At 32.4% G+C, this 25781-nt stretch overlaps 4 protein-coding genes across 5 annotated transcripts; 3 read left to right on the top strand and 1 right to left on the bottom strand.

Annotated features, from left to right (window-relative positions):
- Positions 1 to 798: 798 nt before the first annotated feature.
- Positions 799 to 5937, top strand: LOC110708462. 2 transcript variants are annotated; one of them, XM_021886591.1, is made up of 5 exons: positions 799 to 1177; positions 1289 to 2730; positions 2837 to 3009; positions 3544 to 3711; positions 5498 to 5937. In XM_021886591.1, the coding sequence occupies exon 2, from the start codon at positions 1367 to 1369 to the stop codon at positions 2264 to 2266; it is 900 nt and encodes a 299-aa protein (XP_021742283.1). In that variant the 5' UTR covers positions 799 to 1177; positions 1289 to 1366; the 3' UTR covers positions 2267 to 2730; positions 2837 to 3009; positions 3544 to 3711; positions 5498 to 5937. The 2 variants fall into 2 exon arrangements, with proteins under 2 accessions (XP_021742283.1, XP_021742282.1); XM_021886590.1 differs by having other exon boundaries at positions 5409 to 5937.
- Positions 5938 to 8950: 3013 nt separating this feature from the next.
- On the top strand, positions 8951 to 10563 carry LOC110708882 (protein FAR1-RELATED SEQUENCE 5-like). Its single transcript, XM_021887105.1, has 2 exons — positions 8951 to 9982; positions 10540 to 10563. Exons 1-2 carry the CDS (start codon positions 8951 to 8953, stop codon positions 10561 to 10563), a joined length of 1056 nt encoding a protein of 351 aa, XP_021742797.1.
- Positions 10564 to 16164: 5601 nt separating this feature from the next.
- Positions 16165 to 17953, top strand: LOC110708461 (RPM1-interacting protein 4-like). Its single transcript, XM_021886589.1, has 3 exons — positions 16165 to 16279; positions 17006 to 17239; positions 17332 to 17953. Exons 1-3 carry the CDS (start codon positions 16271 to 16273, stop codon positions 17368 to 17370), a joined length of 282 nt encoding a protein of 93 aa, XP_021742281.1. The 5' UTR covers positions 16165 to 16270; the 3' UTR covers positions 17371 to 17953.
- A 170-nt stretch (positions 17954 to 18123) lies between these two features.
- LOC110708460 (zinc finger CCCH domain-containing protein 43-like) lies at positions 18124 to 25336 on the bottom strand. The gene is made up of 8 exons (XM_021886588.1): positions 24968 to 25336; positions 23985 to 24353; positions 23827 to 23901; positions 21395 to 21511; positions 20941 to 21252; positions 19193 to 19465; positions 18839 to 19078; positions 18124 to 18597 (listed from the first exon to the last, which is right to left on the bottom strand). Exons 2-8 carry the CDS (start codon positions 24306 to 24308, stop codon positions 18373 to 18375), a joined length of 1566 nt encoding a protein of 521 aa, XP_021742280.1. The 5' UTR covers positions 24309 to 24353; positions 24968 to 25336; the 3' UTR covers positions 18124 to 18372.
- Between the last annotated feature and the right edge of the window lie 445 nt (positions 25337 to 25781).

Raw genomic sequence — 25781 nt, 5'->3', positions numbered from 1 at the left:
AGGACAAAACATGCAAAACCAAAAATATCAAAATCTAAATTGGGTATGATGACAAACCATTAAATGAAAACAAAAAAAAAAAAATTCCATAAAATTCTCTATAAATTTATTTTATCAATTTTTTTTTTTTTTGAGAATTTATAAGTAAAAGGTAATTTTGATTAAATTTCTTATTAAAGTGATCATATTGGCAAATTCTCAACTGGATTCTTGGCTCTATTACATGTGGTTGTGTCCAATAGGAGAGAGAATCTAGGTAAGAAATGGAATATCAAGCACACCTTTCATTTCTTCTTTCACTTTCTCTTTCACAATAGTATTCATTAGCCAGCCTTTACAGCCATACCCAGCTAACTACTCTTTTTGCCCTACTATACTAGTATTCCACATTTTCAACTATCTTAATATATTAATTCTATCCATAATCCTCTCCATTATTTTTCCTTAAGGACCCATCCTTTTCTTTAATTACAATACAAATAATTAAACCGACCACCTTAATCACGTTCTTAACCTTCCCTTGTACCACAATCACTTTGATTGTTCTTCTGTTTATTACTTCAAGTAGACAAATAACACGGTAAAAGAGCACAATAAAACCGTAACTCTACCATTAACCTACCCAACATTGTCGGATTATCCCAAACCCTTACAAACACTTCAAACGTTAAATCGTTTAATACATCGGTGTGACATAATAATACGATAAAAGAGCACAATAAAACCGTAGGTCCAATATCGAGTATTGACCTACCTTTTTTTTTTATCTTTAGTAAATAATTGTATCTTGGGCATGTAATACTTTCCTTTTGGGTGAGACTGTTTGCAGTCACAAGAGCTAAATTCGACAGTAGACTGCTGTCCTTTTTTAGTTTTTTTGTCTGCTTAAATTCTCAATTTTAATTTTTTTTTTTTTTTTTTACAAATTACATTCTCTAAATTTGTCTAATCTTTCCTGGTCCCTTTCTTTTTCTCTCTCTTCATTTTCTCTTTCTCTCACTCACTCCATCTAAAGTCCAGATTTGTTTCAGTTTCCTGCAAAAAAAAAAAAAAAAAAAACGTTTATTTTTGCTCTGAACACATGATTTAATCGAGGTATTAATTCATTTGTTTGAAAGCGTTTCTGGGTTTTTACTGAATTTTGTTTTTCTGGGTGACGTTTTCAAGATGAACTAAGGTACGTTTCTGAAGTACAGAATTCTTTAGTTTTGTATAATTGTATTCAATGTGTTTTTTTTTGTGATGAATTTAGTTGTAATTGGGTGATTTTTGATGTGGGTTTTGATAGGCACATCAAGTGTTTGTGAAAAGGCTTAAAAGAGAGAATTTTGAATTTTGGGGTTTGGAGGGAGTTTTTTTCATCAAAATGAGGGATTTCCCATCTTGTTTTGGGGAAAATGCTGTGCAAATTTCGGATTCTTCATCATCATCTGGTAATAAAACTGCTCAAAATCTGGTAACTTGTGTATACCAATGTCGATTTCGAGGGAGGTCATGTGTAATTACAGTTACATGGAGTAAGAATTTGATGGGGCAAGGTCTAAGTGTTGGAATTGATGATTCAAGCAATCAATGTTTGTGTAAGGTTGATGTTAAGCCATGGTTGTTTTCTAAGAGAAAAGGGTCTAAAAGTTTAGATGTTGAGTCTAGTAATATTGATATATATTGGGACCTTTCATCAGCAAAATTTGGATCTGGACCTGAGCCTTTGGAGGGTTTTTACTTGGCAATTGTGTGTGATAAGCAAATGATTCTTCTTCTTGGAGATATGAGGAAGGAAGCTTTTAAAAAGACTAATGCTACACAAGTTCCTAGTACTGCTGTTTTCATTGCTAAGAGGGAACATGTTTATGGGAAGAAGGTATTCTATGCAAAGGCTAAGTTTAGCGAAAACGGTCCTGTGCACGATCTCATGATTGAGTGCGATACCTTTAGCACTAACGACCCGTGCTTGATTGTCCGTGTGGATACCAAAAATGTGATGCAGGTCAAGCGGCTTCGTTGGAAGTTCAGGGGTAATCACACTATCCTGATTGATGGCCTCCCTGTTGAAGTTTTCTGGGATGTGCATAATTGGCTTTTCAGTACATCCCCTGGAAGTGCAGTTTTTATGTTCAGAACTAGTCTTTCGGCTGAGAAGATATGGGCTAGCCAACCTCTTTGTGATCCTAGTGTATTGCATTGGTCAGCTTCGCAAAGAATTCGAGATTCTCAATCGCACCAACTTGGTTTCTCTTTGATTTTGTATGCCTGGAAGCAAGAATAGTGAGATTTAAGGATTCTTTGTTGAGTGCTAAGTGCTAACAGAGATACATTAGGGAGTGTCCATTTACCTTTCTCTGTGATGGAACTACACCATAATTTTTATATAATTGGTTTTCCTTTGTCTTCCCATCCTTTTTGTGGAAAAGGAAGACAAACTAAATAGATCAAAGTGATTTTTGTTGCCTTTGTAAATTCCTCTGTCCAATATTCTCTTTAGTTTTTACGCAATATTCTGCTGCTTTAGCGGATCAGATGGAGATGATTTCAATTGTATCTCAGTTGCATACGTTGTATCTCTTGTTCTGTATGCCTCACATACAGAAAGCATGACACTTGTTTGTGATATGTCTAGTTAGCTTCTTCTCTTTCATGTTAGTTTATCAAGTGAACATTTGATTTGTGTGTGAGAGATAAACTCCTCCTTCTGCAGGTTCTTAGATAAGCTTCAAGCGAGAAGATTCCAAGGTGGAATATCCTTGATCTCATTTAGCAGAAACAAAAATTGCTGTTATCTTCTATCAAATGCCTTTTATTTTTTTTAAAAAATGTTACCTACTTTGTTTTCCTGCAGGGATGGGCACATTGCAATATTGGTGTGTCATATTTTGGGCTGTCTGGTGATGGTGGCATCCTATAGTTTGCAATTTGCGTGACTTGTTGGTAGCTATTCTACTTGTACATGTACAATGCAGCTGGGGTTATGTTTTTCGTGACTGTGGAAGATCATAGCTTATGGTGCATCAGGTAATTGGTATATCTCTGTGACTGGCTGACTGTAAATTATAAGTTTTTAGAACCTGTCAAGAAATTATGCTAGCTATAGATTCCACTGAGAATTCTGTTTTGTTGGCTTAACATTTAAATTATGCTTCATGTTTTCGTAGAAGTTCAACTATTACTGTTTTGAACTTGGTGAGTACCTTTGGCATTGAGGTCAAAGTACATAATAAAAGTTAGTTATTATGTATTAGTTATTTTGGATTATATAATATTAACTTGTATTCCTTTTATTTCAAACTGATTCTTACTGTCACTTTAATGTTTTTCTGTTTTGGAACTTATTCACATCTTTTAACTAACTCCTTTTAATATGTGGTATATGTTGACACCAGAAGCTTTTTATAAGCATAAGCATCTTGTATATTTACATGTATGTGGCATCATAACATGCCATTTGAGTAGAATTCGTGTTTAAATTAAAGCATCTCACTATGATTCAGCAATGATGTCGTAGCATTATCTTTGATTCTTATTGACTATAGTTGATGGTATTTGTAGACATTGATCTGAGGGCAGTGGGCCACACAATGAAGCGATTTCCTTAATTTAGGTGACCCTTCTGCCGCCGCTTTCCTAGTTCAACAAGTTTAAAGAGGAAACAGGTGGAGATCAGCGCCAAGTCCCAGTCTGCTGCATCAAAGCTGAATGAATACTTGCTGTCACCTGGTATTGCTTTTAATTCTGGATACTAAATTTTTAATAGTTATAGTTTTGGCATGTGACTATTCTATGCTGTTGTCAACATTATGCATTCAACTTTGTTTGCCTATATGGTTATTTCTTTGACAGCCTACCTGACATCAAGATAACCTCCTATCCAATTAGCGGGATTCTCCATATTTTGACTATAGAGTTTGATTAGGGAGTGCCTTAAAGGGTTGAATCTCTCATAGTGTGCTGATATTCATCCCTATTGAATGGTCAATACATCAAAGGATTCTGCAATTTACCCTTTCTGCTCATGAAGTGTTTAGTTGCATCTGTCATTTACAAATCCTTATGACTTGGCTATCCTGTGAAAATTGGAGGCTATAGCATCCATCTGTTTTTGCTTCTTTGACAAAGATTCTCTTTTCGTGAAAATACCTAGACAAAGAGAATCTTCCTTTTGTTTTCTTCTAATTCCCTACGACATGTCTATCTTTACACCCTTTGATCTCTGATTTTGAAATTTCAAACGGTTCATTTACTACGTAGTGATCTTTAGGTTTTGAGGATTGCTATTAACATAAGTAAACTGCTTGTTACTGTCTGCCCATCAGTAGGTTGGTACCACATGGTTTTTCTTGTATTTAAATCCTGTATGCTTTTCTGGTGAATGGAGAAATCCCAACCTCATCTTTAAAAAAAGAGGGGAGGCTGGGTTAGGCCTGTTTGCAGCCTTAAGTATAGAGAACATTTAAGGAAAATTGTGCCCTTATCACTGACAAAAGTTAGTTTGTAAAATGGTCCATAAAATTGCTATTGTTACCCTGCTTTTATGAGCCCCCCTATAAATGCCAAAATGTTAGTTTTCTACCTGTATCTATTTGTTACAAAATCAGGTGTAATTAATCTTGCGACTCTTCATGCTAAAATTAATACATCCCTTGTATTGTTAAAAGAAGTTAGTATACTTTCTCACATGTTGACTATTAAAAAAATAAAATTATTGCAACTGCCTTGTAATTTTAGATTTACCAGATAAATTTGGCAATTTGACCACAGTTATCTTGTGGGTTTCAGATGGAGCTGAATCAGTGAGATTCAAATAATCTTAAGACTCTCAGATCTTGGATTCATGACATTACTTCAACCAATAGGAGTTTGTACCTTGTACACTAAAATTAGCATAATCAAGTTTTATAGCTTGCATGCTGTTTTTGCAATCAGACTTTTGCTATAGAAGCGTCTACCAATGATAACAATGTTTTGATACATGGGAATTGGGAACATGTAAATGACATCTGCTTTGGTTTCAGACTGAAACTTTCATTATTCTAATCATATTTCATTCCCAAAAAGGAGGTGTAATTGTGATGGAAATAGCTAATAGTGGAATCATATATTCAGAAGTGGCTCTGTTTCAAGTAGTTTTGAAGTCTAAGTTCAGTAGAATTTGAGTGGACAAATATCTAGTATTTAATCTTCTTGTAATATCTTAGAAGTGTTGATGAATGAAATACATGCTGAGGCATGTTAAAGATTCTTTTAGTTGAAGCCTTTGCTGATACTGTGCAAGTGTGCATTTACCCAAGTTGCTTGAACTACATATGTTGAAGGGTTCTGCTTTCATTATTGCTAAAATTTCAGGCTTGTTTGATGCTGTCATTACTTTGTACTGCTTGTTTGCTTATGGCTTACTATAAATTTGTATGGAGCAGGATTGTCTTCCATTGAAAAGAATCCGATATATGTGTAGTTCTTCTGATTCTTCAGCCATCTTTAACTCTGCTGCTTCGGTGCTTTGTAGGACTAAAAGACTGCATACATCTTCATTCTCCTCAATAAAGTTAGAAGTTCAAATTAATGGAGAACCATTAAAATCAATTGCATCTAGTGTGCAGTACTCTGTCTGCTGTTAAGTAGAGAGGTGAAATGAAGGTGAAGATTTGAAGAACAAAAGTCAGAAGCCTTTGTAAAATTGCTTACATTAAAATTTGCATATAAACTCCTCGGCTTGATGAGTAAATTGTTAGTTTTATATCCTCTTAATTAGGTCTATATATGAGAGCTTGGATGGTTATTTTAATGTAATCTTGTTAATCTTGAAATTTGGTACTAGAACCACTATATTTCCAGTTTTGAAAACTTGATTTTTTTTACAGGGAAAGGTTCCTATCTTAATCACTGTAATACACTAAGTATTGAAAGTAAAGCTCTAATATAATATTGTTCTGAGTACTAGGATTATTATTAAGAGTATTTTTTTTCAACATTCTTAAATTTGGTATTGAATTGAACACATTACATCATTTTTTATGTGATGCTCTCCATGCTCTTGAAATTTTTTCTTGTTTTTTTTTTTTAAGGCAGTATTAGTAGTTAGATTTTGATACATTATATGAGCTTGTATAATTATTGACTTATCATGAGAAACCTTGTTATTCTTGGAAGTTGGCACTGGAAATCACTGTATATTCCAGTCTAATAAACTTTAGACATTCATGGCAAAATCTTGTACAAGACAATTTCACAATTAGCGTGATTTTTTCACCCTTGTTTTTGAGTTGTAACCTATACAATTTTGGGCTGTAACTTTTAAACATGTCACAATAAATTAACGTGAGACAATTTTACCCAAGACTAGCTCCATGGTAACGATACCAAGGAGGTCACTATAGATTTATTACTGATCCTCTCTGTTTCATGTGTGGCAGGAACGTAACAGTACAAAAGCTCAACAGCTCTTGGAAAGGGACCTTTGCCCTTGATGTATGTATCCAACTACTGCCTTGAGTAATGGCTGAGTGGGACTCTTGCTGTCTGGCTGAGCTGCTAACTCGACCAATTTTCCAACTCTATTGACCATACATTTCTTTGACATGCCCTTTTCTTCAAGGACTGAGACATTTGTCAATATGATTCAACCATATAACTTTGTAGGAATATGTTTGTCCAAGAATATGGTTTTGTAAGAGAAGACAAAGCTTCAACTGCCATTTCTGGTATTATTATGTCGATTCGCCAGATTTCGGAACCTTTTACTGTCTGTTGTTGCTGTCTGTGTAATGCTTCCAGAATAGTGTACTTTACACTTCTTTTGGGTCATCAACCTCTGAGTATATATAATACAGGCAGATTTTGGGTCTAGATCTTGATATACAGTTTTACTTTTTACAAGCATTTTCTTCATGCAAGTTATGTTACGACTCTTACGAGTTTATCATTCAATTTTACTCCAGTTTCCTTCACTTTTCACCATCTTCCTCAAACCTAAGCGAATTATACGGCTCTAAATTTCTTTCTTTTGACTAACTTAGCACCAGTTGATTTGTAATAACCCTATGCCATTCTAAAATTTCTTCTTCAACCCATTTGAAAAGTTTACATTCCGTTCTACCGGATGCAGTATCATAGCATTTACATACCAAAAAACCCATTGAATTGGATATTCTACCTTTGAAAATCAGATCAAGATTAGGCCAAAAAAAAAAAAAAAAAGGAAAAAAAAGAGAAAGAAAGAAAAATGAATTGTATACAAAAGCTCTAAATACAAAACCCCTAATTCAATTGAAACCCTAATACCTAAATTAAATGTGTGTTCTATTCACCACCTTATTTGAACTTATTAACCTTAAAATAAGTGGAAATAAGGTGAACAAAACATGGCCTAAATCCCTAATTATGATAATTTAAGAAAATTAAAAACCCTTTATTTCAAATAAAAAAAAATTAAAAACCCTAAAACCATATATTGCAAATAAATTACAAAAATTACTCAAAAAATTACATGTTGTTAGACTTTGGTGAGTAATTGTCGAATAAAGGGTTCTTAGGTATTTCATCGTGGTTGGGGGATAAGAATAATACGATGTAGAAGAAACAAACATGTGAGCTCTACGAACGGATACGAATAAGTAAAACGATAGTACTTCCTCCGGTTTTTTTTATAGTTGCAAGTTGCAACAGTTTGACTTTTACACTATTGATGTGCTGCACTTTGATTAACTTTACCGATTTATAACTAAGTAAAAATATAATCATTTGGGATCTTGTTAGATTCGTCTCGACTTATACAATTATTTTTTTGGACATATACAATTATTCACAAAACAGGCTTTTTATAGGGTAGTTTTGAATGGGAAAATAAGGGGGAATTGAACCCTTACCTTTCCGGGTCCGAATCCTCTATCCCACTCATATGTCCCATTCCATGTCCCATTCGTTTTGATTGGTCCACGTCACTTTAAATACCAATATTAATATTAAAAAAATTTAATAGCAAATTAAATTAAATAAATTATACATAATTTATATTTTAGTCCTTATCTTTTTTTTTTGTTTCTCCTTTACACAATTACGTTTAATTAAATTGCATCATTTTTTTCCTATATACTACCTCTATAACTCTAGAAGAACCCTAATTTTTTTTTTAAAAGTTACCTCAATTTATTCTTTCTCTAATTGCATCCATAAATACTAAAGCACTAAAATTCACTTTAATGGATACTCCACGAGAAGTATTGACAAGCGATTTCGACAATTTACCATACGAGGTATGAATCTTATTGAATTACGTATCTATGAAATACTATATGCATATGTTTTGTTTGTTTTTGGTCATTAGGGTAGCTATTAGAGCGCATATTGATAATTACTATTAGTATAAGCCATAGCATTGTCAAAATTATACTGCGTATATACTCCCTCCGTCCCAAATTACTCGCAACGTTTATACTTTCTGCACTATTCACACATCTCGCTTTGACAAATTTTTTTAACTATTATATGAAAGTTAATGTAATCATTTAAGATATTGTTAGGTCTATTTTAATGTATAATTTCTTAGTATAAAATTTTTATAACTTATATAAATATATAATAAAAGATATCAACGGTCAAACATATGCATCGCCAAGCGTGTCCAGTCAAAATGTTGCAAGTAAATTGGGGCAGAGGGAGTAGTTGTTTAGGTTTTGGATGATTGTATTTTTATTGATTTTTATATGCGATTTTTGGAGGTACAGAATTATCATTTTGATAAAGAAATTGGGTCATTACAAATTTGTCCCAAGCAATGGCAAATGCATTATCTACAAAATGGCCGTAAACTTATCATCGACTATATGTCTGGCACATGTACCGGAATGCTGCAAAACATCTTCACCATGTATTTGAGAAATTTAAGGATTTTGCTAAAGATTTTAGTAGTTGTGTTTATGATTATGATGATGAAGCAGATTTTACAGATGCTTAGGACAATATGTTAGTTAAATACGATCTGGTTGGCAATAGTTGGTTGGAACGGGTGTATAATTTGAGAGAGAAGTGGGCACTAGTTTATGGGAGACAGACATTCTGTGCTGATATGAGTACAACACAACGTAGCGAAAGTATGAATGCTCAATTACGGAGGTATAGTAGCAATAAAAATCACTTATGTCAGTTTTTTGAGCATTTTGAGCGTCTTCTCAATGATAGGCGTTATGAAGAAAGTGTGGCAGATTTCAAGACTAAACATAGTTCTCCAGCTTTACCATATCCAGTTCGAATTTTAAAACATGCATCAACTATCTACACTGCCGAAGTGTTTGAGTTATTCCAATGTCAAATTTGGAAAGCATGGGATTGTATAATAGAAGAAGAGGAGGTTGTTGGCACAACTTATAGGTATAAAGTTTATCCTCCAAGGAAAAAGATTGATCATTTTGTTACATATAACCCAGAAAATGATACTATTTCATGTAGCTGTAGAAAATTTGAGTTTGTAGGGATACTTTGTTCACATGCATTGAAGGTTCTTTGTTCAAAAAATATTCACAAGATTACAAACCAATATATTCTACAAAGATGGAAAAAGGATGCGAAAGTTGAAATTTGTCAACAACATAAGTTGTCTACTCGACAAGTAGATGAAAAAATATGTTCGAGGATACGATTTCAAGAATTGGGTAAATTATTTACCCACTTTGCAGGAGTTGCAGCTCAAAGTGAAGATACTTGCAAATGGGCTTTAGATGTACATCAAAAGTCATTAGCGGAAGTAGAAGCACGTCTAAAGAAATTGATAAGTGGAGAAGAGGATGATAATGAGGAAGAGAGTATAGATTGTGAAGAAAATGTTAATGTAGAGCTGCAATGTGATACCTCAACAGTGAAAGGAATAAAAATGAGAGGCAGTAGTCATGGGAGTAGGGGGCGTGGAAGAGGTAATGGCTCCAACAATGGTTCTACTCGTTGCAAGAGTTCCTTAGAAAAAGGTCGTACTCGCAAAAAACATTGCACAAACGATCAGGTATTTGGATTATACATATAGTCTTACAATTACTACCTGCAATATTTTTTCTTATTGATAATTACTAATATTCAAGCTGATGTATATATAACAGGTCAGCAAAACAACTTTTTCAGAAATGAATTATACTCCCTACTTCTGTGAGGCAAATGGATTATACCATCCCATTGTCAAATAATTACCCTATAACACATTTCAGTTATACTACTCCTTTCTTCTACGACGATGTTGATAGTGTTGACCTTGGCTCAGGAAGTTTAACTCAACTCCTAAATGTAAGTTTACATATCCTTTTAGTACTATATCTGTTGTGGACTTAATAGAAGAACTCATACAAACATTTCTTAATAGGGACAAATGTCAACAATTGGAGCCCCACAAACATATAATGATCAAGAAGACCGACACCTTTTTTAGAGGTATATGACATACTTTTTTTTGAACCAAAGTATATGACATACTTGTAAAATGTGATAATACTTTTAATACTTTTTTATATTTTAATAGTTGGTTGGCTTGATACTTTGTAACTTTGATCTCTTGTTGGCATGTTGCAGGATGATGAATCACACGTTCCATGACTAGAGGGATAGATCTTATGGAAATTATGGCCTAGTTTATTCTTCTGTGCTCACATCTTTTCAACAACTAAGCTAATCTAGTTCTCAGTTTTATTTTTGTGTGTATGTTTTCTGCATTTTCAATTTCTTAAAGGTTTAGAATTTACAATGAAGTTGTATCTTTACTCAATTATGAATTTTTATAATAATGATTGATATGCTCGGATTGTTTTATCATGTCTATCAAGGATTCTTCTAGAGTTATAGAGGTAGTATACAGGAAAAAAATGATGCGATTGAATTAAACGTAATTGTGTAAAGGAGAAACAAAAAAAAGATAAGGACTAAAATATAAATTATGTAAAATTTATTTAATTTAATTTGCTATTAAATTTTTTAAATATTAATATTGATATTTAAAGTGACGTGGACCAATCAAAACGAATGGGACATATGAGTGGGATAGAGGATTCGGACCCTACCTTTCCACATCTTTACATCAAGTAACTAACCAACTACAAAATTTATATAATTTACACAAGATTTTTTATTTATATGTATCAAAATCTGGGCATAGGGGGGCCAAGGCCCGGGTAGGCCACCCACTAGATCCGCCTATGATATACGAAGTAAAAAAAAAAAAAACCTGATGTGTATATATAAGAAATAAGTGACGAGTTAGAATATCCTGGGGTATATCAATTATCACGTACGAAATAATCCTAATGCTTAACAAATTACAACATCCCGTGTAAATACTTAACTTATAATACCCTAAAGATTTGATTCACTAATTCAGATCCTAAAGATATTACTCACCAAATCATATCATAATATCAATGTTGAAACTTGTATATATAATCCGAAAATCATAAATTTAGCAAATTTTTCGACATTAAACATTAATAATCTATCAGTTAAGCTATTTGTACGTACTCTAATATAGTTAATTAACAAATTTCATACCTCAATTTGCAGTGCAACGTAACTTTTTTCAACGAAATTACAATAAGTGTAGATATTATTAAGGAAGCTGTGATTAGTAATTTCGATATTGGATAATAATTATTTCTTTTATTGTTTAGTTGTAGTCTTGGAGATTGATTTTTTAGTAATGTAAAATGTTTTCAATTCGAATCTTACTTCCATCACTTATCAGATTAATTATAAGAATTATGTTATAACTTTAATGATAATTGCTACCATTATTATTAATTATTGAACTAGTATTCTTACAGTTTAATTTATTATTGTAAATACTATTATTACTACTAATCTTTAAAAGGCTGAAAACTAGTCTATTTTCAGACAAAATTAGAACGGAAATTAAAACAAATTGATAACTAAAATGAAATTGATAAAGTAATATACCAATTAAAAATCAAGCAAGCTGAATTATTGAATAGCATATTTTCAATACCCAAAAATTAGGGCAACAAATTTAACAAAGGAAAGAAAACAAGTAGGTAACAAATTAATAACCTAAACTCCTCGTAAAACAATTCAATCACACAAAATTAAAAAAAAAAATCCAAAACATAATTCATAAACTAATTAACAATGAATATTGTGAACTTTGATTCAGCAACAGAATCATCTTCATCCATGCTATCATCTTCCGAAACATAATCATTAGAAGCCACGGATTCAACAACAAAACTCGATTCGACGCGCTCGTCGTCCTTGCCCTCGTCCACCCCATTATCATCATCATCATCATAATCATCTACATCCATATCCTCCTCGCCAAGCTCTTTAACATCATCATCGTTATCGTTATCGTTATCGTTGTCGTTGTCGTTGTCGTTGATGGCAACAACATCAGGATTATCTTCAGCAGTAGTGTAATAAGACTTATAACATGGTTGTTGTTGTTGTTCCGAAGAAGTCAACACAACTTCCTTGACAATTCGGCCTAATATACGTTGGCGTCTACTAGGAGGTCGAGGAAGATCAGGTTGAATAACGGGGGTTGTGTAAGAAAAAGCCTTTTCTTGTTCATTAGGAAGAATTACTCTAACTGCGTCGTATTCGTCGTAGTATTTTTGACAAAGGAATCGAAGCTCTTCTACGCTTAAGTCGTAATCGTCACCTCCGGTAGCGTGGTTGATGCAGTTGTGCTCGCCTTCTAGAACGACGTAATTAGCAGCCATTGTTGTCTGATTATTTGAGAGTAAGTGTAATTAGGCTAGGGTTTAAGATGAACAAATGTAATTAGGTAGGGTTTTTTTTTTGAGATGAGCAATAATGAGGTTAAGTTGGGTTTATATAGAACATTAGAATTTAGAATACTTGGCAATCAAGGTTTTATTATGGTCGGTTAACTCGATTTTGGTAAGTTTTTAAGGGTGAAATTTGGTTTTGTTTTGGATTTTAATTGCTTGTGTAAGATTTATTTCCTTATTTCTTACAAATTTATGAGCTTATCATATCATATGTTGTTCGGATTTTATTTGGGACGCGTTAACCAATTTTCTTACAGACGTATCTATGATTTGTTGTTTTCAATTTTTTTTTCTTTCCATATATATTTCTTGTTTTACGCTTTAATTTTTTTTATTTTTTTTTTATTCTTATTTTTTTTTTCCAATTCTCAATTTGATCTTCACATAAATTATTAGCACACAACTTTAACCATTAAATATTAATGTACTACCTCCGTTAACTATTATTTGTAACAAAGGGGTATTATTTGTGAGATGTATAATATTCCTTTGTTGCAAATAAAACGTATATAGTTTTCAAAAAAAAAAATTGTATATATATATACTTAGGGCCTGTTCACATTTACTGAACTGAACTGATTAGAGCTGAACTAAAATGAACTGATTGGAGCTGAACTGAACTAAGCTGAAATGTATATTTTATGAGAGAGAGAAATTAAGGGTCTGTTCACATTTGCTGAACTGAACTGAACTGAACTGAACTGATTGGAGCTGAATTGAACTGAACTGAACTAAGTTGTAATGAATATTTTATGAGAGAGGGAAATTAAGAGCTGAACTAAACTGAACTAAACTGATTGGAGCTGAACTGAAATTAAGTAAATGTGAGCAGGCCCTAAGAGCTGAAATGAATTGAACTGAACTGAACTAATTGGAGCTAAACTGAACTGAACTGATTGGAGCTGAACTGAACTGAAATTAAGTAAATATGAACAGACCCTTACCTCCGTTAGTTTTTTTAGTTGACACGTATTTCTTTTTTGCAAGTTTATTTTTAGTTGACATGTTTCCTATTTGGGTATGTTTTATATCTTGCATATTTATACGGAGTATTTACTAGCTACCCCACTTGCTTTATATATCATTTTATCTCACTCTCTCTCTTCTCCTTAATATCTGTGCCTAAATTGAGCGCGTCAACTAACTACCTAGTATCCGTAAGAATTATATATCAATCATCAATGACACTGAAAAAATATATACTGAATAATCCAAACATTTTCGTAATAAACATATATATATATATATATATATATATGAGAATTTTTCTTATGTGAGAACACTCTATATGTTCTAAATTTTTACTCTAATGTTCTAAACTTTTCCTTAGGTGTTCTAAATTAAATCAAATGTTCTAATTTAGTACTCACATGTTCTAAACTATAAATTAGTTAAGTTTAATATCATAAATTTTAAATAACTTGTTCCAAAATTTTAACTTATATGTTCTAAATTTTAAAATGTGTGTTCTAAGATTTTTAATTATATGTTTAAGATTTTAAAGCGTATGTTCTATTTTTTTACTCATATGTTCTAAATTTTTTACTCACACTTTCTATATTCTATATCAGTTTGTTCTAAATTTTTATTCACATGTTCATAATCTTAAATTAGATGTTCTAAATTTTACTCATATGTTTAAAATTTCATAAAGCATATTTTATAAATTTTTAATCACTTGTTCTAATTCTTAAATCAAATGTTCTAAACATATTACTCACATAGATGTTCTAAATTATTACTCAGATGTTCTAAATTTTAATTTCAGACACATGTTCTAAATTTTAATTCGTATGTTCTAAACTTTTACTTACATGTTCTAAATTTAAAATCAATTCTCATATAAGTATGAATTCTCACATATGAACCTATTCTCACCGGATCCCTCCTCTATATATATTAAAAAAATTTATATCTTGGTCATAATTAGTATACATATATAATATGTGTATCTTAATAACAATTTAAGATATTAGAGGAAGTATTGAATTTCACAACAATAGCTTTCCTAATTATACATAATTAAACATTTAAACAAATGACTTCATTAAAAGAGCTAGTAGTTAAGATTAGTTGGAGGGAAATATTATTGTCCCATCTGATCAATATCATTGATTACGTATTAACAAAAACTATAAAATTTGATATCATAATGTCACACATTGAGATGTTGAATCTAACAATGTATGTCATGACTTTGGAGAAATTGCAGTCAGGTTTTTAAAGTTTTTCTTAAAAAAAAAATGAGCAGTATATATTATGAGATGGAAAGAGTATAATTAAATGAGCTACAGAAGATTAAGCTTAATTATGACCTTATTCAATTCACTTTTATAAATAAAGCTAAAGAAAAAAGGTCTTTCTATGAACTCAACTCGGTTAATATATAAGTATATCAAAATACGATGATTATTATATAATAATTTTTAAATACCTTAATTTACATTTAAAATATTTATTGTTGAAACTAAACTAAGCTACTAAAACGATTTACTATTGCACGTAAATTTGTAATTGGTTTATTTGGTTAGAATTATGTACTGCATTTAAGACCGAGGTGCGTGTCAATTTAGATACCTTGATTGGTGGTACTCAAGACTTAGGGCCTATTCTCATTGACTGAACTCAGTTGAATTGAACTGAACTGAAATGAATATTTTATAAGAGAAGGAAATTAGGAGCTGAACTGAAGTGAACTGAATTGAGCTGAACTGAACTGAACTGAATTTCAACGTAAGAGAACAAGCCCTTAATCAAATCCGTCCATGATATTTGCCCTTATTGTTTTCTCCACATCACAATAAAATAATGAAAATTTCATGTACAATATTACATCTCAATTCATGATATTTGCCCTTGTTGCTTTCACCACACCAAAATAAAATAATGACAATTTCATGTACAATATTACATCTAAATTCATTCATCACATTAGTGTGTCATTTAAATCTACTTTTTTTTTTTTTTTTTTTTTTTGAATAGTCATTTAAAACTACCTATGTATCAAACGAGTAGCCAAAATTAATACACTATATACAGGTCTTTAGTCAATGTAAATATGTAATTTCTTTTTTGACGTGATTCACATCAACTATATAGTATACATGCATTAATTATTAAATATGAACGTTATACGGCTTATTGATTGACAAAGTTAATTTTTAAGCTGAAGACTTATGTTATGATCATTGTTATCCCTTTATGGACTACCCTAGATTCCAAACGGCTCTTTGACAATTCTAAGAAATTATCAAACGGCCAATTAAAATTTAGAAAATGTCAATAACTAAAATATAATTATTTTTGGGTTTGACAACTACGCAAATTACAACGTGCATTCCACATCTTATGTACGTGTTTATTTTTTTTCTTCATACTTCAACTTGTTCTTCCTGTTTTTGGTTGTCATATTTCTCTTGTCTTCTTAGTTTTCCAATAACTTGAAGAAAAAACTTCTTCAATTTGTTTCTCATAATTTTTTAGAGCTCCTACAATCATCTTTCATGCCTTCGGTAAGATTATTCTCTTTTTTCTCTATAAACCATATATTAGTATTGTTTTATACTCGTTTGTTTTTGTGCTATAGAATTTGTTTTAGGTGTTTGTATATAACTATGAGGAAAATTTTGATGTCCATGCATGCTTTTCTAAACTTTGAATGATCGCGATGTTTATCCCTTAAACGTTCTCTTGTACCTATAGTGTCATAAATTATTGTTGTGTCTACGAGTGTTGTAATAACTTAATTGTAAAAGGCGGCTTTTAATGGCCTTATTTAATCTGTAAACTTTGTAACATTAAAGATTAAATATTTACATTTAAGGTATTTAAAATGTTGTGATTTTATTTTACTTTTACTTTGACCTACACGTTTAACATACGTGTGTTGTCTTAATTAACCTAGTCTCTAGATAGGCGTAATGAGATTAACACACGTGCGTTGTAAGCTGATTTAAGAACTCACCAGAATCAGCTTGTTCTATATACGTGATTATGTGGTTTTTAATAATGAGATGGCTTGGAATGAGCTTATATGATGATTGACCATGCTGATTCGGCTCTCTTACTTCAATTGTTGTCACATTATTTGTGAGTCGTGATTATACACACGATGAAGAACTTAATAGCTTCTTGGCACAACTTATAGGAAGGCTTTTCAATAACTCTACTCTTGTTCGTTTAGAATAACTATTAGTTATAATTCTAATATCTTGCTATGTATAAAAATTATGCTGTAGAAAGCAAGCAATAATACAGGAAACCGGTCCTTGCCAAAATTCGGAGAATGGGACGTGAACAATCCTCAATCAGCTGAAGGTTTTACTGTGATCTTTAACACAGCCAGAGACCAAAAGAAAAATGATAAGACTAATGCTGGCGCTTCGGGCACTAATCAGAGTCCTAATCAGAACAACCAAGGCAAGCAAAAGCAAAAGCAGCAACAAAATCAGAATAATCAACAACATACTTCGGTAAGACTTGTACTATCATAATTTACTTAATACAGTAATTTAGTTCATATAGTAGATTATGAATTTGATTGTATTATTTTGTTTGGTTGTAGGTGAAGCATAAATGGTTAAGTTGCATATTTGGTAAATAATGTTGGTGCACTGGTTTTGCTTCCACAATTGTAATAGAAGGTGGCTGTTAATGTGAGATTTATACTTGTTTTGCTAAGATTTAAGCAATTGTATGACCAAAATGTTGTGAAGTAATGAAGCTTTTTAAACAATCTTCTACTCTTAGAAACTTTTTTTGTTTATGAGAATTTATGAGAAATCAACAATACAATTTTTTGTACCTGAATTCATTCTAAGGTAGTACAAAGATCAAGGTACGAGTTCGATCCTTACAGAGAGCAACGGGCCGGTGGAGTTGGCTGAATGTGAGACGATGTTGGGATGATAGTCTTGTTACCCACTAGTCCACTACCCAGGAGAGTGAACAATATTTTTTTCAACTGTAGTACGAACGCATATTCAGAAAACAGAACACTGCACTTCCTCAGTCCATAACTAACTTGAAACAAATGGTAACAAATTATTTGCTTTATATATTACATTCATCATCGGGCAGACATTAGCTTGTTTTTGAAAGAAGTGATTATATTCAGGATGACATGAAACACCAACGAACATACTTATATGGTTAAGACTTAAATTGACCAGCATCCAATCTCCACACAATTCAAGATCATAAGTCAGCCAGATTTCTTTCTAATCTACCTATTGATTTTACCTTGCATCCCATATTCAACTACGGGTATATAATATTGACCAGTACAACCTGTAACGACTGACAGAAGACGAAAGTGAAATGAGTAAACTGAAGTATTTTCACCTCTATGCTCTGATTCAGCAAATCTTAAAAGCATGTAACATCGATTAACAGTTATCTGTATAGATGGGATCAGTATATATAAATAAATTGTTTGCTGATAAGGGGTATGCAACTATGCATTCAGCAACCACAAAAAGTTGTCAAATTCCTCAAGTTAACAAGTATGTAGGTGCAACTTTGCAAAATCTGAAGACGGCATCCTTTCTTGACAGTGATGCCAGCAATGTTGCCAAAAAAACAAAGTTTTGCTCATTGGAGATCATCACATTACCCAGCCATCACCCCAATCTGACTCGACGTTGTCACCAGCTGGAGATTCCAAATTAGTAGCAACTTCAGGGTTGGGTGAGCTGTGATCTTGATCAGCAACTGGAGGAATGGGAGCAGCTGAAATTGCAGGCGAGCTGTTATCGGGATGATGAAACAGACAATTTCGGCCATACTTGCATGTACCTTGCAGCTCATAGTTCCGGCAAACTTTGCTACCCTGATGATGGCAAAAGTTAAAGCAATTGTGACCAATATTACATATACGTATTAAGTGAAAAAAAAATTAACTAATGAAGGATATTTGATAATCTATTGATACAATCATACAATTGACTACTATGAAAAGATATCTGCACAAAGATCTACACTTAAGAGTTCCATTTCAACAACAGAAGCTGTCAAAAAAGCCACCAGGTAGCAATATGTTAAGAAATAATCATTAAAGTTAGGGTACATACAGGTCTTAGAGGAAGGCCTGACTCATTGAGAGCACATGAAGATGATGTAGACATTCGGTCCCTTGGATGGTGGTATCTACACGCAGATTTAAATTTACAATTGCCAGTTTTCATGAAGAATTCACACTCTGGCTGTCCAGGCCGTTCTGGGTACTGTCCATTCTGCATTTGCTGCTGCTGATGAGATGTTCCGTTTTTCCTTGGATTGCCAGGATTTAAATTAGGAAGCTCAGGGTTTTTCTACAAAACCAATTACAATTTCATTAAGCAAACTAAACACAATGATCTAATATCAAAGTTAAGAAAGTTACAGTAGCCAGTTATAGTTGTATAGAAGGAAACAGTAAGACATACAGATTTAGAGTAGAGGCCTTTTGAGGAAAGCAGCGGCAGACGTAGCTTAGATTCCTGACTTACTGGATGGTTATACCTGCAAGCAGCTCTGTATTTGCAGTCTCCAGTTTTCATGAAAAAATCACAATCAGGTTGCCCTGGTCGTAAAGGAAACTCTTCCGACTGTAGTAAGTGTTCATAATGTGTTGTAGGATCTGCTTTCTTAGAGAGGTTGTTTACAATTTGATGCGGAAGAGGAGTCTTTTTTGCTGACAGAGAAAGGTTGACCTGGGCCTGAAAAAAGTAGACGAAAATTAATGAAAAGCTACTTGTCCTAACAAGAGAGTATTTGCCACTAATTCACTCTTCAGACAATAAAAATAAAAAGTACTTGCATTGAAATGCAAGCCAGGATCATTAAAAACTTCAAAACACAAAATAAGACAAAGGAAACACAGTAATCTTGTGTTTAAAACAATTTTCTAGAACAATTTGATCCTCAGTAGCTTAATTACTGTAGCTGTAAGCTATCCAGCAATCATTGCAGTTTGTACTAACTACCAAAGCAGAGGGTGTCCTGGCAAGAAATTGAGCACCATACAATAGTAATGTTTTTTTTTTTCAGTTGAAAGCAAGTATGGAAGCAAAATGACAAAAACTCAAATCACTTACAACCCTAAAAAGAAAACCAACAGGGAAAAAAAGGATGCACATAAACGTGATACAGAAGAAACCATATCCTGGAGGGAAAAGACTCGGGAGTTAAAACCCCAATACTCAAATTTCTTTGAGGTGGTGGAATGTGGTCATGTGGGGTTGACCTAATGGTGATTGGGCCTTAGCCCATCAAAATTTGGGGTTAAAGAGGCTTACATAAGTTTCATCGCAAGTAATTTGGCTCTGACAGAGGTAGGATATGTGTGGCCATCATTACCTATCTCCAAAGAAAGCACATGTGTGGTGAAAAGTTGCACTTTCTCAGAAGATCTTAAAATATATGATAAGTTTTACTTTCAAAGAAAAGCACTGTAGGCAGGGTAAGAAGTAATAATTAATGCAGAACACTTACCTAATGTGGTGATAAAGAAACTATTTCCGATTTAACCTTAACTTGATACATAATAAGTTAATAACTGCCTATTATTTCATGTTAGGAAGAAAAGGATCAGAAAATTATATAAGCCACGTTAATCAAGTCCATTGTATTTCAGAAGTCAAAGAATTGAAAATGTTACTCCATAACAATTAACATTGGCCTCAAGCATATCTATTATTCCACAATAAAAAAGAACAATCACGGAGTATTACATAATATTCCAATGTCAAAAATTGTGATTATTTAAACTCATCAGAAAAGGACATAATCAATAAGCCTCCAAGTAATTTTAAATTAAAAAAATGGTGCAAAGATTTATATTCTAATTTTAAACAACCAAAACAAAAAACAGAGAGAGAGAGAGAAAGAGATGTGAACACTCCATATATGCATCCTATGACATAAGTACAGGGACTAGCTAACATAGGTGAGAAGGAGACTGTAGTCAGGCAAATTTGAATATACATTTCACCTCTCAGCAGTTTGCAAAATTATTTTGTAAGCAAAGTTTTAAGATTAATTATCAAAACATGTAAAAGATGTTGGTACAAATGTGAAATACTTGAGTACATTAAGAACAAAGAGATGTACCATGCTTTCAAAGAGAAGTTAAAGAGATTTTTTAAAATACTCATATGCCTAAAATATGTGAGAAAGGTCATGAAGATTGCACCTGATCTTGGTTCCAACGAGCATTTTGAGGCAATGCTTGGTGATAAGAGCTCATTTCAGCATAAGGCAAACCATTCATTGAGCTTAGGCCATTTGCCAAGTCTGGGATACCCCGTGCTACCCCAGAAGTTTGCAATGGATCACCAACATACATTCCTGAAAAATTGTTGCCACCTCTTGCATATACACCATTACCCAAGGAGTTTCTGGCCTCAGATTCTTTCGAAGCAATAGGATCAGGATGATGGAATCTGCAATTAACTCCATAGCCACAGGAGCCAGTACGCAAGTAAAAGGTGCACTCTTGCTCCGACTAAGGTAAATTATAAGGGGGAAAAAAAGGCCATTAATTTCTCAGTTTGTGAGGTTTAGTCAAAAGTCTCTGAGTAGTGTATACATTGCTTAACACAGGAGGCAAACTTGGAATCCAAATAGCAACAAGAATATAATCTTACCGGTCTAACTGGTAAACCTAGAAAATTAAGCTCTGGACCTTCGTTCTCAACTTTCTGTGCAGAGTGATTATATCTGCAAGCATCTCCATATTTGCATCCTCCCTGTGTCCGGAAATACTATATAAAAAAAAATATATATTATATTAAATAATAATAACAAAATAAAAGATATAGTGAAACAAATTCTAAAGAACAATGCATCAAAGGTAGCATAACATAGCTTTATTACATCAAGTACTCAGAACATTGCTAATTAAAGGGGCGTGATTGCAAAATCAAAACCTCAACAGATAAGATCAAGACTGACATTCACATAGGGATAACTATGCTTGCATTAGAGGGAAAAACAGTAGCCTCATCTTCAGATTGATGTGATTGTCAAGAAAACAATTATAACACGTGATTTATTATGCACTATATTGAGAAACTGGACATAAGAAAATAATAATTACGATAACAATAGCTATAGGTTTGTGCATTTCTGCAGTAAAGGATAAAATAGTTTCCTTTTCCACAAAAAGGAACATAAATTCCCTAATTAATACAGAGTAATAACAAACTCAAACCACATCTAGTCTAAGGTGCTTTAGGTTTGTGCATTTCGCAGTTAAGGATAAAATAGTTTCCTTATCCATAAAAGGAACATAAATTACCTAATTAATACAGAGTAATGACAAACTCAAACAACATCTACTCTAAGGTACTGCTTTACGTCTAGTTATACATTTTACATCAATGGACTATAGTCAAATAACATTTCTCAAATTTGCATCGTCTTTGCTTACCCAAGCAGTCAGGCAGTCACCAGTTCCAGTTTTGGATGCAATATCACTAATAATGATGATACTTTTACAAATTGCTTTATTGAGCATGCAATTTCTAGTGCAAGCATGTTAAATAATTAATAAATAATCAATCTAGTATGACTGTATAAAGCCAGCAATTTATATCCAAATAATTAAATTATCCAATAGAAACTAGCGATTTTAATAATTGATAGGTTAAATCTAATTATTTAGAGGATTACTCTGTTGCACAAGAGCCGGTTAGTCCAGCCTTAAAGCGTTAAGATATTGTAAATTGACTGCATCAACTACATTATTACTTAATCTAAAAATAAAAACACTTACACAGTTACTCATTCTTCGTCAATGAAATTCTAGCAAAAAACCTCCACTAATTCCTATCTGTAATGTGCTTCATATAAGAATTTAGGTGATATATATGTATCTTAAAAATAGTTTCACAAAACAAAGACACTCTAACCATGACGTATATATTGTTTTCATAGAAAAGGTATACACCAAAAACATACTTCCTCTGCTTATCTAATATTGCAACAAGGTCAAGATACAGAATTTAAGATGAGGAGAAAGATAGAGATACATAAATATAGGGGCCACGTGATGAGAAGAGAGATAAAGGGAAAGCTTTTGCAGATATAATAATGTTGCAACATTTGTACAACTACCTAAAATGGTAATTATTGCAATATTAGGGGAGCCGAGAAAGTATTAAACTTGCCAAGTAGTGTCCAGAACAAAGTATCCAACATCCATATCCATGTCTAAGTTTCAAGGACCTAACACAAGTTGTTGAGATTATATGGATAGTCACTCGACATTTTTTTTAACCTCTTTTCTCTTTCATTATTTACCCTATAAGGATATAGATTTGAGAAAAGTGTAATCTAACATGGGTTTAAATGCTGCAGAAAGAATTAATACAAAAAAGGAACTTTAAAAAGGATAAAGGAAGAATGCAGGAGTAAAGAAGCCTATAGTTGCTCAAATTGCACTTTTGAAGTCACATATCATAAACGTAAAGAAAATGAATACAAAAGGTCATTATTATGCAGAATGACAAACCATAACCAAGAGCTCAAACCCTCGAAGAATAGAATTGACCTGTATCATAGTGCTAAACAACATTGCTTTTGTCTTAAAACTTCACTATAATTTGTCTCAGGGTCTCCCCTAAACAAACACATACACACAAGCTCATACACAAACTATATATTACTTGAAAATACCAGCTTGCTTATGACATTAACATTACTAACAATCTTAAATTACTCCCCAAAAAAAAAAAAACATTTCCCAAAAACAGACATTAAGAGGTTCGCTTTCAGACAATTTTCCTAGAAACATTATTTTAAGTGAACTGTAGGCCCACAACTTAACTCCGGATAATACTTAGTTAGAGTAGTTGCTCTGGCAATGCAACTATTATAACATAACAATTGATAAAGTTTTATGCAAAAAATAATAACATTCAAGCATACTTAAACAAATTATGAACAAAAGTTCTTGTATCAAGAACACATGGTAAGAGGTCAAAGTCAAATTAAACATCTTTTTTATTCTAAACGAAATCTACGGGATAATAAAATACTAAGCATTCTTAAAATAATGTATATAAAAAGCAACAACCTTGCAATCAATCTTCCCAGGATCAACAAATGTTCCATTGTTCTCCTCAATTCCTTTCTCCTGGTCCAGAGCAACCTAAAAACAACAAAACAAAAGAAATCAACATCATAAAAACGAATAATCGAAACCCGAAACAAAAAACCCCAAATCTAATATACCTTAAAACCCTTCTCGGGAGGGTGATTAAATCTACAATTTTGTCCAAATTTGCAAGTACCCGTCTTCAGATAAAAGGTGCAATCAGCAGCATAAGACCTTAAAGGGTATAAATGTAATTTCCCCTCTTCTTCATCTTGTTCATTTTCTCCACCTTCAATCTTCACATCAACCCCGTTTCCTTGCAAAACTACACTCTCAAACTGCTGTGCAAGAAGCTCTTCCTCAGTAACTTGTTCATCCCAGTGGGTCCCACTTGGAGAAATCCCTAATTTAATTTCATTCTGGATTTCAATAGATGAACTGATTTCTTCACAGGTTCCCATAACTTTCTCTCTCCTCTTATTTTTTTAACAGAAACCCCAACAACACTGAAAATCAATGAGCAAGAAAAACAGTACCTAGTTATATAATAAAAATATAATATAAAGTGGGGATATATAGTACCATATTAATAGCTACTGTTAGGTGTGAAAAATAAATGAAAAAAAAAAAAGCAAGTTTATTTCATCAGTGGAGATTCTCACAAGTGCCGCCTTTTCTCTAATTTTTTTGTTTTCATTTCTACTTTATTTTTTCATCTCCAAAAGTACAATCAAAACCCATCAATTTTTTATTAAAAATATTGAAAATATTTTTTTTAAATTAAATTGCAATACAGTACAGAAAAACACCTCCTTGCCTCTTTTTTTTCATCAAAAAAACCCAAAATTAAGAAAAAAAAATTGTAATAAAAAATTTGCAGATGAGATAAAATCAAATTTCAGAAACATCCAATTTATACTCATTTAATAAGACTGATTGATTTTTGTAAAAAAAAAAAAAAAAAAAAAAAAAAAACGAAATTTTAAACATTAAAGTAGCGAATTGCAGAAACGATAATGTTTAATCCCTAAAAAAATTCAAAATTTCAGGAAAAATAAAATTTTTTAATCATCGCTAAAAACAACGTAAGCGATTAAATCAGAATTCTGGAATTTCATACCTGATGATGAGATCAAACTTCAGTGAGTGAAATTGGAGAAGGTAAACCACATTGTGAGAAACGTCACAATTCCCAAAAAGATCGGCGGAAAAATTAGGACAATAGAAAAGAGAATTTTAGGGTTAGATTGGAAGAAGAAAAAAACGAAAACCCTAAAAATTTGGGGAAGAAATGAAATGAAATTGACGGAAGCAGAAAAGAGAATCTCTAAAATACGGCGAGAAATTGTGAGGAGAGAGAATCTGATTGGGTAGCAAGCTCCACCATCATCCCCCACTCTTTTAAGTGTACTCAATCAACACTGAATTGTGTTTTTTATTTATTTATTTATTTATTTATTTTATTTACGAAATTTGTGAGAAAATGTTTTTTTTTTTTTAAGTGTTTATTATTTACTGTAGTTGCGTCATCAATTTTATGGGCCGAGAAAGGGAGAAGTTAAATTCTGCAGTTGTAGTGGACCCTATTATCACTGTTTTCTTAAAAGCCCGTGTCATTTTCCATTTTTTAAGAGCAATTTTCCATTTTTCTATGAGCAATTTTGCTATGTTAAAATGCAAACTAATTTTCTTATATACGTAGGGCATGTTCTCGTATAATTATTTTTAGTTTAGTTTAGTTCAACTCAACTTTAATTTCCGTTTCTTATAAATTATTTATTTCAGCTCAGTTCAGCTCATTTCAGTCAATAGAACAGACCCGTAATTCTGTTTAAAAACTAATAATAATTACTCGGTTCTACATAATTAAGGCTAAGGAGCTAACCGATAAGGGATAATTAAAATTGAATGTAGCAACGAAAAGATTAATTGAG

The sequence above is a fragment of the Chenopodium quinoa genome, unplaced genomic scaffold (genome assembly GCF_001683475.1).
Source record: "Chenopodium quinoa cultivar QQ74 unplaced genomic scaffold, ASM168347v1, whole genome shotgun sequence".
NCBI lineage: Eukaryota > Viridiplantae > Streptophyta > Magnoliopsida > Caryophyllales > Amaranthaceae > Chenopodium > Chenopodium quinoa.
The sequence above is the reverse complement of the archived record's forward strand: the minus strand, read 5'-3'. Positions and strand labels throughout refer to the sequence as shown.

Excerpts from the sequence above, each read along its gene's own strand:
- LOC110708462 (XM_021886591.1), top strand. The coding sequence starts at position 1,367 with ATGAGGGATTTCCCATCTTGTTTTGGGGAAAATGCTGTGCAAATTTCG.
- LOC110708882 (XM_021887105.1), top strand. The coding sequence starts at position 8,951 with ATGTTAGTTAAATACGATCTGGTTGGCAATAGTTGGTTGGAACGGGTG. Across the intron at positions 9,983-10,539 it reads AACATTGCACAAACGATCAG|GATGATGAATCACACGTTCC; the intron begins GTATTTGGATTA and ends GGCATGTTGCAG.
- LOC110708461 (XM_021886589.1), top strand. Across the intron at positions 17,240-17,331 it reads ATAATCAACAACATACTTCG|GTGAAGCATAAATGGTTAAG; the intron begins GTAAGACTTGTA and ends GTTTGGTTGTAG.
- LOC110708460 (XM_021886588.1), bottom strand. The coding sequence starts at position 24,308 with ATGGGAACCTGTGAAGAAATCAGTTCATCTATTGAAATCCAGAATGAA. Across the intron at positions 23,902-23,984 it reads CTCCCGAGAAGGGTTTTAAG|GTTGCTCTGGACCAGGAGAA; the intron begins GTATATTAGATT and ends TGTTGTTTTTAG. Across the intron at positions 21,512-23,826 it reads CTGGGAAGATTGATTGCAAG|TATTTCCGGACACAGGGAGG; the intron begins GTTGTTGCTTTT and ends TTTTTTATATAG.